At 42.9% G+C, this 17,545-nt stretch overlaps 1 protein-coding gene across 1 annotated transcript in view; it reads right to left on the bottom strand.

The window, feature by feature from the left end:
* Positions 1 to 8,863: 8,863 nt before the first annotated feature.
* The window catches only part of RPL3P (ribosomal protein L3 plastid), a 43,340-nt gene continuing 34,658 nt past the window's right edge, over positions 8,864 to 17,545 (bottom strand). Inside the window, exons 2-5 of the mRNA XM_086815629.1 lie at positions 12,630 to 12,839; positions 9,922 to 10,026; positions 9,725 to 9,838; positions 8,864 to 9,607 (exon numbers count right to left, since the gene is read on the bottom strand). Coding sequence (XP_086671755.1) covers positions 9,437 to 9,607; positions 9,725 to 9,838; positions 9,922 to 10,026; positions 12,630 to 12,839 — 600 coding nt within the window. The 3' untranslated portion in view covers positions 8,864 to 9,436. The remainder of the gene's footprint in view (positions 9,608 to 9,724; positions 9,839 to 9,921; positions 10,027 to 12,629; positions 12,840 to 17,545) is intronic.

Raw genomic sequence — 17,545 nt, forward strand, 5'->3', positions numbered from 1 at the left:
CCAAAATAGTCGTAGCCAGCACCAACTAGAGTCATATTCAAGGACATGAGCATCGACAAGACAAAAAATTTGCTAACCATTTATGCCAATAGTGGCAGGGCTAGCCTCATAGCTAGTACCTCAAGCAAGACACCCACATTTATTCCCACGAAGAGATATGGTTTGGTGCACAATCTGCTATTGAAATCATACAATTACGGAGTGTCTAATGCTAAGTCTTACACAACAATAATTTTGTGCTCATTCTTAGTGCCATGGGAACCATGACATAGCTCGTTGGTACCAACTAAACCCAACACCACAACCTATGCTCCCAACACCAAAGCAACCACTAGCTCTATCGCCCATACCAAATGATTCTCAAAACCGATGCATTATCCAACACACATTCATCGAGGAACCCTATACCACCGAGAGGTATGTACAAACCACCACTAATGTCATACCTACCGCCAGTATTACCGTCCAAATCAGTTATGTTTCCTCCTGGAACCGTACTAGTATAACAGTGCTCGGTGACTGTGCCAGCGAGACTTCGAGAGTCCTGAATAGGAGAGCTATGACTCATATGAGCATTCATCATGGATGGGCAAGAGACTCTTTACCTTTGCCCAGTAAGGCCACACGATAAGGCGAAACCTTAAAACCCATTATATATATGTAACGTAGCACTTCCTATTAATTGTGTATACACATATACCCGAGAATAATAAACTTGAAAGCCAAAACGAAACTAAAAAACAACCAAAAATTAAAAACACACACGTGCACCTCTGAGCACATAGCACATACATACATCCACACTCACCCGTATGTGCATCCACACACACGCAGGTTCACCTGCATCATGTGCACCCACATACATGCACGCACACTCAACCCTCCCCCCTATAAGCTACTCCTCCTCAAGGCCTTTTAATTTTTATCCCCCTAGATCCTTAAAAATTATCCCTAAAATTTTGGAAACACTCCCTTCTTAGGAGAAAATTTCCACACACAAAATTGAAAAAATAATAAGTAAACTTTTAAAAAAAATAAGAAGCTCTCATCACCATGTCATCACGTAGGCTCACGTTGCCACACCATCACTCAAAAAAAAAATTTTGGAATCCCAAAAAAAGTTGTCACACGCCATCACGTAGGCTCATGTCATCACGTAGGTTTGCATTGCCACATCCCTATCCAAAAACAAAACCTTATTTTAAGAAATGGTTCATGTCAGCTTACATTGGCACCTCATCACCCAAAAAAATAAAAAAACAGCTCTAGCTCCCAAGTGCTGTTTTTGATGATGCTATCATACTCCGATTACATTGTTGCCTTCCACTTTGGATCTGCCAAAGCTTCTTCTAGATTTGTGGGCTCCTTCACTAAATCCATTATCTCAGCCCATCAAGACCATATTGACAATGTGTTCAGAAGACCTTCTCTGCTCCTCTATTATCTTTAATCTACGTAAGCCATCTACTGAAGTTTCTGCAATATCAGGTGGGGGGTTGTGATCATTAAAGAGTTGCCTTACCCATGTAGGAAGTGGCTATCCTTTCAGTGTGCACGGGCAGGCTAATGTGATTTTAAGGGTCTTCATCATCCAAAAACTCCCTCTGCTTCACTTTTCTGGTGCTTGGGTTGGGCATATTGTGCATTATTTCTCCGTTTTGATGATAAAGTGGACAGATCCCTATTCTCCACTGAATGTGGATGCTCCACAAATGCCACATCTAAGCTAACCACCATTATCTTCTTAGCCTCTGGATCAAATAGTCGATATGCCTTTGACTCTGTACTGTATCCAAGGAAGAGATATTTCTTGCTTTTGGCAGCAAGTTTAGCTTGCCAAAAGCTTCAGCCTTATCAAAGGAAATAAACCCATATCTTCCTACTATAATAATCGACTAACAACATAAAGTAAAAAGATCCCCCCAATGCTATAGACATCTTACCACAAAGATCAGCATCATGTACCATCTCGAGAGGAGACTTTGCTTTATTGGTTGCTCTCGCGTGTGGAAATGCCTTCCATTATTGCTTGCCCATCATACAAGCTTCGCATGGTTCCTGCAATTCTGCAAATGCACATAAATTTTTCACCATCCCTATTTTCTACATTTACTTCAACACAGCAAAACCAATGTGACCAAATCGCTCATGCCAAATTTTACTTATGCCCTTGTTTAAAACACCCTTTAAGAGCACTCAGGTCATACAAATTGTTATTCCTCACAGTTTTACCAACTGTCTTCCCATCACAGCATCTAGAATCTCTACTCTTGTTTTCTTGAAGCGTACTTCAAGGCCACGATCTATTGTTGCAGCAAACTAAGAGTAGGGTTCTCTTTATTTGAGGCTTATAGAGCACATCGGACAGCTTCTTTTCTTCAGCTATAGCTACCACAATCGAGATGGTTCTAGACCCTTCGGCTGGACATTTAGCATTATTCTCGACAATAACATTGATAGATTCCTGTAAAGGCTACCAAGAACTATACCAATCCTTTTTGCTGGTCATATGTCAAGATGCCCCACTATCAAAATCCATGAACAGTTAACAACTGGAGCTTAAGAAGATGAGCATATCTCTTCTATGGCAACCCAGAGTTCTAGCTCAGATTGGGCATTGTTGGCTAACTCCTTTCCCTTTGATTAAGTCTTGATGGTGCCATTCTTCTCATCAACATACTTCTTTCTGCAGTCTTTGATGGCATGACCCTTCTTGTCATAGTAGTAGCACATACCAGAAAACTTCTTCTTCTTGGGCTTCTTTTTCTTGTCTTTAGAAGTAGCCTCATCTTTGCCTTTTGCATTTGCCGTAAATCTGATGTCACCCACCATCACATGTTTTCAACCTTCACCCACCATCACAGGTTTTTAACCACATCTCCTCCTCAAATAGCATAGCACTAAATTCTTCAAAGGAAAGAGGTGGTACTCTAACTTGGGTGTTTAGTGCCGTAGCCAAGCTATTATACTTCTGTTGTAAAATTCAGATGCATCTCCGATCCAATTCTTCGTTGGTCTTCATGATTCCCATAGCAGCCACCCGGTCTTGCAGTTTTTTTATCCAAGAGATAAATGCTTCTGTAGCCTCTACTTCAGCAAACTTTTTAGCAACACACTAATTCTCCAGGTTTTGAATCATGGTATGCTTTCATGTCTCATACTAATTTCTCAGCATGGTCCAAGCCAAGGATGCCTTGGTTGTGTGTTGAATCAGAGTAAGAATATAATCACTTACACTGGTAACAATGGCGCTAAGTGCATCTACATTGTGCCGCTTCCACGCTTGAAGAAGAGCAGCATCTGGTGGAAACATTCTTGTGTTATCACTAGGGTCAATAGTTTCCACCATCTCTTGGTTCGTTCCTAAAACGATCTCGAGCAGCTCATAGGAATCAAGAATGGCGTTGATTTTGAACTTCCAAGGAGTCTAGTTTATCCCATCTAACTTGCCTTCAATGAAGGCAGGTGGATGGATGCACAACACTAGAATAGCAGCACCACCACCACCAGACCCTGAAGTAGACATCACTCCAAGATACTTCTATGCAAAGAAAGACAAAACTTTATGTACTATTGTTGCTAAGAGCACCTACAGCTCTGATACTATGTAAGAATATGACACAAGGAAAGAGATACAAAAAGAGGCAGGCATTGAACATATACTAACAAAAGGTCACACCAAAGTCGCATGCCCAAGGTTGGCATTGTTCGGCACTCTAAATTTCACCCCCAAGCCGAGTAAGCTTGGTAATACTTCCCTTCTTTTCACTCGACATCGTCATGCTTCAAGAAGGAAGTGGACCGAATAGCCACTAACATTTCAAAAAGAGGCTTAAGAAGCACCCGAATCCCTTCGGGCCAAGTTCAACAAGCCACCCATAGTTCACACTCTACCCATGTATATACCTACCAAATTGAGTGTCCTAAATTCTTCCATTCTCATGGACAACCCAATCTCATTCATGTATGCCTTGTCGGCTAGCCTTGTTACATATCAACTAATTTCCTATCTCAAACCATGTCCGAGTCAAAGAAAGCATACAAATAAGTTTCAAAGAAATCCGTGTGTGTTAGAGTTTTCAATCACCGAACAAAACTTCTACACAAGCCCACCTTTGCCTAATGCCCATGCATGCCACTTGCAATATACCCACAGGCTTTGCATGTAGTAGACACATAAGCATTGTTCTATCACAAGCCTACATTGATCCTCATCACCGACATTCATCCTGGTATGATTCTGGGTAGGGGGACCGTGGCAGGCGTAAGCGTGGCCCATAGTACAACCCATCAACCGGGAGAATTATCCCTATCAACTCAATCGGTAGCTGACGAGTCTACATCCATCCCCATGATCGCCCCTAAAATGAATGTATTTTGCATGGACCTTCCTCAACTTTGACTACACCACTCATTTGGCCCACACCGCCGCATCTATGCCAAGTGCTCGACAATACCAAGTCCTTTCAGACCCAAAGGTCATCCCGCTCCATTGCCGCAACTATGGGTACAGCCATGTGCAACCTGTTGCCATGCCTCCATCAATTTATAATCTTGACTCCTCAAAGAAAGGGACGTCAAGTAAATGTCAACGAAAGCAGCAACAAAGAGTCGAAGAAAAAAGTTAAGTTGAAGCCTTCATGCTAGAGAAGTGTACACACACGAACACACCTTCCACCCATTGCCCATGCACCTCATCTACATATTTCACTACGGGTATAACAACTTTTTTACTTATCGCTCACCTGAAGAACCCCCTGACCTTGCAGGTTCCTCCAATGAGCCCGCATACATGTATCCTCTGATTCAACTCCACTTTATCATCCACAAAACCTCACCATGGCCACAACATATTCGCCACAAAGAAGCCTAACCTTTAAGCATCACACAATGAATTAGAGCATAATATCGTGTTGTGCCAAGACGTCCTGGACTGCAATCTACCCATTCCAATCATTCCATGGAGGCCTGGCATTCATTCCTCCAATCACAATGTGTGGATTGCTTCTACCAACTACCTCATGTTAAAGGGTCCACACCACTTCAAAAACCATCAGAGGAGGCTGGCACAAACAACCTGTATATTGCCTATCATTTTCATGCTGCCTCGACAAGTTACATGCCATCAAGGCTACCCAAAGCTTTCCATCACTTTGTCCTACACCTAGTTGTAGATCGATCTCAAACTAGCCACTTAGCCTCGACCAAACTCCATGGTGTATCCTAGACCATCCACATCATCTACTTCCTGACAGCAACTTCACCACTGACTTGGGTGATACGACAACGCGATCATTATTAGGAAGGGAGGTATGTTCAGCACTCCATTGGTTAACGTGTTTTTGCCAACCCAACCTACCGTAACACTTTGCCATCTTACCCACACAAATGGGCACTTAACTTTTATAAGATGATACTGGAACATATAAACTAGTCTTACCATGAGCTTAATCTCAAATAGGAAAAGTCTTACCAATGTAGTATATATAGTTGTTTATGACTTGTAATAGAGAACGGACCATTTTTTAGGTTTGGCCAGTCTAGTGTGAAAACTAGTCACATGTATATAAGTCCATTTTAATAATAAGCAATACACAATCCTTCTTTTATAATAGTTTTCTTGTGAGCTCTGCATGCTATTGAATCTTGCTTACTTGATGGTAGATAGGTTTTCTTTTTGTATTTCTTCTTCTCCCCCTATTTTTTGTCAAAGAAAACCACCACAAAAACAGATCTCTTCTTACCTCCATCTAAGCATTAAGATTTATCCCTTCGCCCCTTTGGTAAGGAGCATTCTGATGTGACAACAAAGGGAGGATGCAATGGACGAGCCAACGCACCCATAATGGGGAGTTGTGATTGGCTAGAAGGAAAGACCCAAGGACGACACATGTTACAACAAGGCTAAGGTAAGCTCTTGACTTGAACACCTCTGTGTGTGTGTGTGTGTGTGTGTGTGTGTGTGTGTGTGTGTGTGGAGAGAGGATAAAGAAAAAAGGATTTTATTTGATAAGCTCTTGACTTGAACTCCTCTGTGTGTGTGTGTGTGTGTGTGTGTGTGTGGAGAGAGGATAAAGAAAAAAGGATTTAAGTATAAAAATTTTCCTCTTGATAACTATTCAATGTATCGTTTCTCCCTCACTTCCAAAAAACAAGCTTTGCCACTTTATGCCAACAAGACTTAAATAAATATCTCATTACAAGGTATTTTTTAATCTTTTTTAAGAAATCATCATTGTTACACATGAATGTAAATCCATAGCTTGTTTTGTTTATGCAATGCATGGCATTATGAAAGAAAAGGTTACAAATTGTGGATTGTATAAAAACAAGCATGCCAGATTTCGTGTACACTCATGTTATTTTGAATTTTGCTTTCTTTGTACATATATCTAATAACTTGGCCATGTTTACCCTCATTCGAACATTCCATTTCTACGACATGTCTAATATAAGTGCAATGCAAATGAAATTAATCCTTTATTTCATTTACTAGAGGAGGAATGAGTAATTTCATAATCTTGCAAATGCAAAGATTTTGTTTTAAGTATAGCTATGGAAAACAAGGGACATAGCAACAATGAAACAAACACAACCCAAGCCAAGAAACAATTGTGTATCAATAAATAAATTTATCATTGAATATTGTTAACAACCAAAAGACATTTTGTATATTTATATTTATAAGGCTATACAACATGGTTATAGAGCTTAATGGTAGAGTTTATACCTTCCAAATAGGAGACCCAAGGTTCAAGTCCTACCCTACTTTTGTAAGAAGGGTGGATCCTTTGGTGAGAGAGGAGCTTGACTAAGGCACAAAATTAGAAATAAACACCACCAATTTAAAAGAAGAATTTTAAAAAAGTTGTTAGTGCATAGTATGCTAAAGGAAATAAAGATTAATGTCTTTGTAATGATGAGAGTACAATCTTATTTTTTATTAGGGCATTATATTATAATGAAAAATGGAATGGTCTTTCTATTGTCACTCGAGATACGCACAATAAAGGCCTAAAATGAATAAAAAAAGAAAATCAATTAATTAATGGAAGGAAGAGGGAGGCTTTAATAGCCCAAGACAAAGGTTAGATTAGTTATAGGTTTTTGAAATCAATTAATTAATGGGAGGAAGAGGGAGACTTTAATAGGTCTGACAAATTTATGGGTTTTTGAGTAACCTTCGAAATTAAAGTTTTTTTAGAAAACTCAAACGATGTTGCAACGTCTTCGCCTGTTCTTCTTCATCGTCGCCACCACCTTCGGCGTACAGCATCATGGGCAAAGAGATCAACAAAATGGCTCACCTTGGAAGAAGATTAGGTCCGACGGACAAAGACGGCCTAATAGGCCTGGTTTCGAAAGTGGTGCGCGATGCAGGACAGCATGTGCTAGGGTAATGGCTTGGAATGAGTTGCTAAACCGTCATTAATCTCATCAACATTTGCTTGCTGGATCAGGCTTCTCTCAACGCCATCAACCAAAGCATCTATGGTTTTCAACTAAAGGTTTAGGCTTATGTCAACGCCCTCGACCAGATTTGAATCCATGGGAATTTTAGTCATTAATTTTAAAAAATGACTTTTTTTCAAAGAGAGTAGTTCATTAAGAGACATTCAAGTGAACTCAATACAATGGCATCTTCTATTGTAGCTCTAAAAACGCTAACCATGTAGTGTGAGGCTAATGAGATCAAAGCAGACAATCCACATAGCATTATGGTGAGTGACATGGAGTAGATGTAAATTGTCCTGGAAGAGTGGTAGATACTCCGTATGAAGCCCATATACGCAGTTAAGTGACTAATATGCCATACCCTATCATGCACCAACTCTTACCAATTGTTGACATGGCTCTGAAGCAACTCTCCATAATCTATTTTTGTCCAGAAGTCAAAGCGCATGTGACCATGTGAAAGATTTGTGCATACACTAAATCAAGGATCAAGGTGCCATGCCATCCTGTTTGCCAATGAATCAAATATCACGTCACCATAAAGCCCAAATAGAACTGATGAAAGAGGACAACCCTATTTCACCACGATTGCGCTAGAGATCTCTTTTGGCATGCCCCTAGAGCTCAAGCCCGACCAACATCTAGTTCACAAGAGTGCTATCAAAGGTATATACCTAGATCCCATATGCATGAGGTAGCATGCCCGAGGTACGGTCTTGATAGCTTTGCACAAGCCAACAGAACAAAAAACCTTGCATTTTTGTGATCCAGCCTCCTCGATGATAGCCCTCAATGTGAATGTAATCCAATGTGGAGCATGCCCTCCAAAAAACCTGGTTGCCCAATGGCATCTGGTAATAGGGGAGCGGAGTTCTAATTCCATAAAGTTTAACCAATGTGAAAAATCATCATAGTCCTAAAGTTGTTGGGATCCAATGGATATTCAAACTTGTGGAGAGGGGAGAGATCCCTTGTTTGCTCACCAATGCCCATTGACCACCCAAAGCTGGTTATGTAGCATTGAAAATTAGTTGCAAAGAGAAGCCAAATCTGATCGGCCAACACAGAACAGTGTCATAACAGTAGCATTGGGTTATCCTTCACTCGAAGTAAACTCAAGGCCTCCTCTATTAAGGCATCATGTGTGCAGGATTTTTATTTTTTTTTTCAACTGGCCTTTCACCGCCCGGAGGCGGCCACCCGTAGGCACTTATTTATCCATGTGCAGGATATTTCTGGTACATAGACAGAAACCCTTTTGAGTGTAATCTTAAAAGCTTTAGGATGTTTTACATTACACAACAGATGTTTGCATATCCAATTTTAAACTAGGTTTCAAGTCTAGATACCCAACTAAAATGAGACTAAACCATCAAGTGCCACCTTGCAAAAGTAACGGTAATAGCACTATCAATGACAAGAAGCTCAGAAAACTGCACTATTCATCATCTGATAGCTCAAAAAAAGCACCAGGTAGCATATGCATTGATAAGAAAAATTCTTGATATGTATCTACTCTAGACATCTTATAACAGGAAAGCTTCAATGGGTGCTAGGACTCTAGCTGCATTATCCTTCCAGTGCTAGCTCTTTCAAAAGGGTCAAGAGAGCATAACTAAGGCGCAACAACCTAGTCACACTCAGGTTTGTGCTGCAATAAAGCAAAAGCTCACTTCAAGACTTCAGCAAAAACAATGCAAACAATCTTTACCCACCAGGATACTGATGTAAATGGTTGCCATGCACTTCAAAACAAAAACACCTGAACCTTTATCCATTCCATCTTATTCTAACACCATACCACCTATAGCAAAAGAGCCAGGTACAGCCATGCTTACAAGAACCCAGGAGCTTGACCTGTGCTTCACTCTTATCACCTCTTTAATGTGGACATACTCTCCTTGGAAAATGAGGGCAAGAGTCAGGTCAGCCAAGCTGCACTTTTCGAGCTAACTCGTTTAAAGGCGCACTCGTTTTCTAGTTAATCAGCCAAGAAGGGATCCACATCTCCTATCTCAGCAATTGTGGGTTGCACCGTCAATTCGTCCTCATCAGGATCCGGGAAAAAAGTCGGGAACGGCATGTTGGACAAATCTGGCCTTTTATGAAAAGCATCCTTCACAAACAGAAAATTTCCCGCATGTCCTGGAACCTGTTCTCAATGCAAAAAGCAACCACCATAGCAATTAACCAACTCTTATTAATTATAGACCTACATGCGCTTGGCTGTGAGAAGTTCTTAATTATTTAAAAAATGTCAATACACTACCTGACCACGAACCCACATCAGGTTTCTTGCTGGATCAATCTTGTAGACCCACACACTCTTCACCGTCCGTCGTTTACCTCCCATCCGCCCAGCCATCTTCTTTCCTTTAAACACCTACAGTAACATAGCTCTTGATTTAACTTGAGACTTGAAATTGAAAATCTCCCCAAGCCAACCTTTCAAGCACCCATTAATACCTTCCCCGGATCTTGACGACCACCAGTTGAACCCAGACTTCGATGGGAGAGAGAAGCTCCATGAGAAGCCGGCATTCCAGAGAAACCCCATCTCTTCATAGCCCCCTGTTCATCATTGAAAGAATGATTGGGCTAAAACATCACAAACAGGAAGATACAGCTAAAACATCATGGTTTGATGTAAGATTAGACGTGACTGTGAATGGCACTTTAATATAGGGTTGTTACATACGGACTACACAGGATTGCTTCAGGTTTGGAAAACGGTTCCAACTTGTGAATCATTGCTGTCCTCGTCTGCATGCTACATGATGTTATGAAGGCATCTCACCCAAATGAATGGAAGCTTTGACTCATGGTTCATTTTGGTATCACAGCTCCCCTCTTCCACTCTGTCCAAATAAAAGCCCCTAGGTGACCATCTCTCACTTCATGTAAACCATACAATGTGGCATGCTAGCCACGTCCTGAGATGTTATATACAAGGTTTGTAACTGCCGACACACTTTTAAGTAAACATGTGATGTCAGATGATCCCTAAATATGACATAGTTCCAAGCCGGTGTCTTTGAGAGGCTTTCCTGAAGGGTTTTTCCAGATAAATACCTCCATGAAACCCATCAAAATCCTTGATGTCAAGAGTAAATCATGTTGAAATCACCCCCTCTGCACAAACTACTGGAAGTCAAAAGGTCAACTCGCACAGTATTATTGAAACTTGGATCAAAACCATCTTGAAACCATCTTCAAGTCTTCGACCTCAAAGAGGAACCAATCCTTCTAATGGAAAAGACAGCGCCATGTGTGAAAAAGCTGCTGTTGTTCTTGCCACTGCAAGCGTATTCTCAAGCTCACTTTCCTTGGCCCATCCCACCTCCTCTCCCAATAAGGAAAGACGATATACTGCTGCCTTGCATAAAGCGTAGGATCAAGGCTTGCAAATATGGTTAAGGTCTCAGACTGATGGCCATAACCATGATCTTACATGCAATGCCCGCAATCATCCTCCACTAAGAAATTGGGGTCTTATCTCCACCTCTAGAAATACGTAAAATATACAACAAGAAAGAGTATTTGGCATCAAACCTCAATGCCAAATCTCCTGTAATATCAGACCCAAATGAGTACCATAAAGCACGAAAACATAACCATGAGCTCCTCAGCATCTTCACTTTAAAAGGCATGTAGAGCTCTCTCAAGTTCCTCTACCGAAAAATGAGCATCCTGTCTCTCATGCATAACCATATGTGCAGTATGCCTCCAAAGTGCCTGGTGAGCTGCGATTCTAGCAGGAGAGTGCAGCTCAACTGAGAGCAGATGAGATTAATGCAACGGCCTTGGGCATATTGGAGGAATCTAACCCCTCTCTCCCATGTTTCAGGCCAAGAAGGAGAAAAAGGCTCCAGTCACTATCTTCATCGGAAAGGACTTTCTTGCATGATAGCCCCCCATTTCCCTGTTTCCTGCTCTGATTTTGTGTGCTCACTTCTTTTTACTGCTTTCTGGTGGCTGTCCGTTTCTGCCTGCCCTCTGCCCATTGTTGTCCGCTTCTGCTTGCTGCCACAGGGTTCAGACAAATGACCAGAATCACCCAATCAGCGAAGGAGCTCCATTAGTACACCCCCCAATGACGATTGCTACTTGAAGATACAGGGTTTGGGAGCTGTTCCCATCATTGCAGGAGGAAATTGATTGGAGACAACTTCACTCACTGTGATAGGGGGCTGGATTGGTATTTTGGTGCTTCAAGTGACAATGTGCTAGGCATGGTAAACTCCTCTCTGGGCATACTTTGTGGTGTGGGGCCACTTGGCTCTAGTGTGGCACATGCGTTTCCTTCTCAGACAGGATTTTGCCTCAGGTATCTTGATTCCAGCACATACAGGAAGGAGAAATTAGGATTGTCTTCCTCACCCTCTATGCACCTAGTCTTCGGAGAGATGATTCTTTCTTTTTTGCATCATCTGCTAGTCCTGAACGGTCATATGGTGATTTTAACATGGTTGAGCAGCCCATGGACAAGAGAGGAGGCAGAGAGGGAGGTGCATTCCCTTTATAGAGAGCCTCTTGGGGGAGTTGTTTTTTGCTCTCAGAGCCAGGGATAATTTTTTATGAGACACAGATAGAGGCCTCCAGCTTGCATCTCTCCTGGTCTAATAGGAGGGTAGTAGCTAGGACCCATGCCAGGATTGACAAGTTCTATGTAGATGATTGGGCTCTAGACCCAGGGGGTACAGTCGCTTTTCCCAAGCCACCACCACTGGGCCCCTCTCTTTTCTACTAGCCAAAGGGGAAACTTCCTCGATAGTCCAGATTCTGGAGCACATCTATATAGCCTATACTGCTTTTTAGAGGATATCCAAGATGTGGGCCTCCTATGATTTCAGTCCAGGCCATAGAGCTCACGCCTGGCTAAAAAGAGCATCCAGGCAACCCTTGGATGAGATTGCCTCAGGCTGGAGAGGATCAGAGACTTTTACTTGAGTGCCAAAAAAGGGGAGCATGGAGTTCCGTGTCCCCTGCCATGGAGAGCTCAGAAAAAAACTCCTTCGCCGGGCACTGGGGTGTTCCATGCCCCCTACCGTAGAGGGGACTAAGAAAAAAAATCCTTCACCAAAGAAATCACTATATTTTAATGCGAGCATACAAACACCAAAAACCAGACAAAACTAAAACAGTCTTCCTTGTACATGAGAGGCATTGCATACCTGAAACCCTTTTCCTATGGTAATTCCAGCTATGTCAACGTACTGGCCAGGAACAAAATGACGAACAGATATCGGAGTGCCCACGGGCAACAAGGCATCGTCCGTAACAGGAAATTCTGTCACCTTGCGTTTAAGAGGGACTCCCTGCTTGTTGAAGTGTCCGAGCATTGGTTTGGTAAGTTGTTTAGGTTTCTTTTGGCCACATCCAATCTGCCCAAATCACAAGGTTCAAATGTAAACCATCAGACAACTAAATGCAGTTGAGAGGAATCTGGCAGCTTGACCTCACATTAACCTAAGCTTCAACCCCGCCTGTGGCAGACTTGTGCCTAATGTGCAAGTGAATAACGGAGAAGATAGAACAGTGGAATGGAGACAGACACAGCACTAGACACTGGCCCTTGGACATGAAAGTTCTTCTTGAGCCATTCACAGATGAGATTATTTTTCTATTTCAAGTAAATAGTGTATATGTGTGTGTGTGTGTGTGTGTGTGTGTGTGTGTGTGTGTGTGTGTACTAATAGAAATTTTTCAAATTCTCAAAGAAATTTAGAAAACAGTGATTCAAGAACTTTGTTCATTTTTGGCTTATTTTATAATGAACTGTGCAGTTCACGTGCCTTGCGGTGTCCAGGTGGCAGCCCTTCCAACTTCCAGAAGCCACTTGGGGCTAAGATCAGTGCACTCACCTCACTCCCACTTGGGGGCAGGTCTAGGATAGGACCCTTGAGCTCTAGATTAGGACTTTTGGGTTGCCTAAGGTAGCCAGAATCTTGTACCCTTTTGTAATATACTGAATATACAGCCATCCCTCACTCTCTCTATTCTCTGTCTATGTTGATTGTTCTTGTATCAAGAGTTCCTATTCAGTGCCTAGGGCTGAAAGAAGACTCCCAAAGCTTTTGCATGTCACAATGGTATCAAAGCATCACGCTCGGCTACGCTAAGTGCTGTTGGTGTCCCAGAAGAAGAGGTCTAAGGAGAGAAACTCAGCATGTGTCAAGACCCCCAAAAGCTCGTTGGTGTCGGGAAAAACCCAAGGGGTGGGTTTCATGAGAGTTGGTAGCCAGTTAGGGCTGCCCAAGAAGCTTTCATGGAGCACTCCAACGGATGAAGTTCATCCGAGGGGTGGAGCCAAGGGTGCTAGGATCAATTTCAAAAAAAACGATTCATGTTTGTGTTCAAGGACAGGGCAAGAAGGCAAGGGGACAAAGTGGAGCACATGTATACAGCAAATTAGGAATGGATTCAGAGACATAAGGCAAAGTTTTAAGTGAAAAGGTTGCCAAGAAAGAAAGGATGACAAGTATGGGAGACCATATGTGGAGACAGGTCCTATGTAGTGCTTAGGGCTGAAAGAAGACTACCCAAAGCTTCCGCATGTGACAATGGATTTGCCTCCTAGCAAGAAGGCAATTGGCACTAAGTGGGTGTACACAGTGAAGAGGAAAGCTGATGGTACTATTGATAGGTAGAAGGCAAGGCTTGTGGCCAAAGGATATGCATAGTAAAAGGGCATACACAGTGAAGAGGAAAGCTGACGGTACTATTGATAGGTAGAAAGAAGGCAAGGCTTGTGGCCAAATAACCACCATTAGATGCGTGATTGCATTGGCCGCCCATCATGGTTGGAAAGTACATCACTTGGATATTAAGACATGTTAGAATTTGTGCATCTCACTATTGTGTGGGACCGGACCTTTTTATTGGGCATATATGTAGCTTCACATTTATGCAAGTCGTGGGGGTTATTTGCTGCAGTTGGCCAGCTCCACAAGGGCAGCCGGCCAGCTTCACCCTTCCCTATATAAAGGGCTCTTCCTTTCTCACTTGTCAACTCACATAGGCACATTGTTCTACACTATCTGCTAGCTGGTATTGCCATTGTAAAAGCCTCTTGCTACATAATATGATGTTCATTGTCTGAAGTCTCTCTGTAAAGCTTTTATAGCTTAATTAACGTGATTAAGACTTGATTAATGAACATAAGACAAATGTTGCAAGAAAAGGCTGAATGATTGCATTGAGACAAGGGCCTTTCTTAAATAGAGGCTGAAAAAGTACAATTGAGGAGGCACATCCCTATGAAGGGGTGTGGCTCTTGAATCAATAGTTATGTCCTTAGGACTTAGTGAAAGAGTGCACAGAGCGGAAGCAAATAAGCACTATAGTGTGCTGAGTAGAGAGTGCAAGAGAGAGAGAGAGAGAGAGACTGCTGAATATACTGCAGTGATACAGTCCCAAGCAAGAGACAGAAGTAGTCTCATAAGTGAGGGAGCAAAAGATAGACTAGGCAAGGTGAAAAAGTGAGAGGCCAGCCCACCTCTTTATATGTAGGAAGGGCTGGCCGACTGGACATGCTACTACTAGCTGGCTGGACATGATAAAGCTGGCCAACTGGGAAAATACATCCAAGCTCGGAAAAATCCCAGAAAAATATGTAAATAAGGGGTGGCCAGCCCACAACCAAGGGCCATGCAAAAGGGACCAAAAGGACACCAAACATGGGCAGAAACTGGGGATGAATGTGCTAACACCCCCTCTCAACACCAGATGTTGAACATACTCCGAGAAGCCGAAGATGAGGAGCCAAGGACGCCTGACAAACCGGCTTGGTGAACAAATCTGCAACATTCTCCGCTAAAGGACAATACTCCAAACGCAAATCTCCAGCAAGAACCCGTTCACAAAAATAGTGATACCGTATCTCAATGTGTTTCGTATGAGCATGAAACACAGGGTTCTTGGAGATGGCGCTGCAACTCTGATTGTCACACCAAAGAAGAGTAGATCCGATAGGAGGACAGCCAATCTCCTCCAATAATCTCCGCAACCAAATCGCCTCACATGCAGCATAACAAACCGCACAATACTCCGCCTCTGTAGAGAAAGCGCCACAGTAGGCTGCTTTTTACTGCTCCTCCAGACCCAAGTGAAAAAACACAAGCAGTGGTCGAACACCGAGTATCTCGATCTCCAGCCCAATCTGAATCAGACCATCCAATAAGAGTGCATCCTTGGCCATAGAAGATGCCAAAGTCCAGAGTGCCACGCAAGTACCGAAGAACTCTGAAAGCACACCGCCAATGGTGCTGACGGGGTTTGGATGAGAAAGAACTCAATAAATTGACTACGAAAAACACGTCCAATCGGGAGTAGATTAACCAAACCAAACAACCGACGAGAATCCGATACTGTCCCTAATCAATCCTTGGAGAAGCATCAAGAAGAGAAGGCTTCTCACTAGTATCCATAGGAGAAGATACTGGTTTGCATCCAGCCATCTGAAATCTGTCAAGAATCTCCCGTATGTACTTCTGCTGAGAGAAGAAAATGCCCTTCGGGGTCTGCCAAATCTCAAAGCCAAGAAAATAATGCAGAAGGCCAAGGTCCGTCATCTCAAACTCTGTCTCCAAAGCATCCATGACCGAATGGATCCGCACAGAATAAGAACCTGTAAAGATGAGGTCATCAACATAGACCACAATGATAACAATCAACCCACTCTCAAGGAGGATATAAAGGTTCGAATCTGCATGAGAACGACGCAAGCCGAGCTTCTAAAAGAACTCATCAATCCGTTGGTACCAAGCCCGCGGAGCCTGCTTCAAACCATATAAAGCTTTCTTCAGTCTCGGTACACCTAATCCTGTTTGCCTCGAACAACAAATCTCGGCAGCTGATCAACATAAACCTCCTATGTAAGTTCTCCATTCAGGAAAACCGACTTGACATCCATCTGCAGTACAGGCCATCTATGATGTCTTGCAAGAGCTTGCAAGAGCAAGAACGGTGTAAATGGTAGTCATCCGGGCCGTCCAAGCGAGTGTCTCATCGAAGTCGACTCCAGGGCGCTGAGCATAACCCTTGGCAACTAACCTTGCCTTGTGCTTGTCCAAGCTACCATCAGCTCGGAACTTTGATTTGACGCACACCAATCACCTTACACTGCAGTGGCCTAGGCACCAAAATCCAAGTGCCATTCCGTTCAATAGGATCCAGCTCTACCCGCATAGCACGACGCCAAGGCTCATGTGAAAGAGCCTCGTCCACAGAAGTAGGATCAAAAGGACCATGAATGATAGAGGACATAAGAGCATAGTTAACAAACATGTTGCCCTCATGAATTTGTCTTCCTGTAACTTTGGAAGATTGCCTGAGAGAACTAGGCGTAGGAGCACAAGAAAGCTCACGTAACCCAAAATCACGAACTGTCCGATAGAACCATCCAAGCACAGATATGCTCGAACTTGCTGGAGGAGGAGCAAAGTCATCATCATTTGATTGAGAATCCACAGCTGGAGGTGTAACAGAAGCAGAGGGAGGCGGAGGAGGCGGAGGAAGCTCACCACCCCCCTCTGAAGATGTAGGAGTCTCGTCGAACACCACATCACGACTCACAACAACTTTGCCGACCTGAGGATCATAAAGACGATATGCCTTGGACACAGTGCTATATCAAAGAAAAGTCATGCGCTGAGACTTCGAGTCCAACTTAGAGCGATGCTCCTTTGGCACATGAACATACGCCGAACAACCAAAATATCCGGAAATAAACAACAGAGGGCTTCTCACCATGGAAAGCCTCATATGGAGTTTTATCTGGAAGAGCAACAGTAGGAGACCTGTTCTGAATGTAGACAACAGTAGACACTGCCTTAGCCTAGAAACGTCGAGGTAATGAAGAATGCTCAAGCATAGCACGGGCCATCTCCATAACGGTCCTATTTTTCCTCTCTACAACTCCATTCTATGATGGAGTATATGCTGTGGTAAGCTATCTCCGAATGCCATGGATTCTGCAATATTGTTGAAACTCCTGGAATGTAAACTCACCCCCTCTGTCAGTCCTAAGAGCCTTGACCGAGGAACCGGTCTCTTTTTCCACCTCAACTCTCCAATCACAAAAGTGCTG

Source organism: Cibotium barometz, chromosome 21, assembly GCF_041138505.1.
Source record: "Cibotium barometz isolate CiBa-2024 chromosome 21, ASM4113850v1, whole genome shotgun sequence".
NCBI classification, from domain to species: domain Eukaryota; kingdom Viridiplantae; phylum Streptophyta; class Polypodiopsida; order Cyatheales; family Cibotiaceae; genus Cibotium; species Cibotium barometz.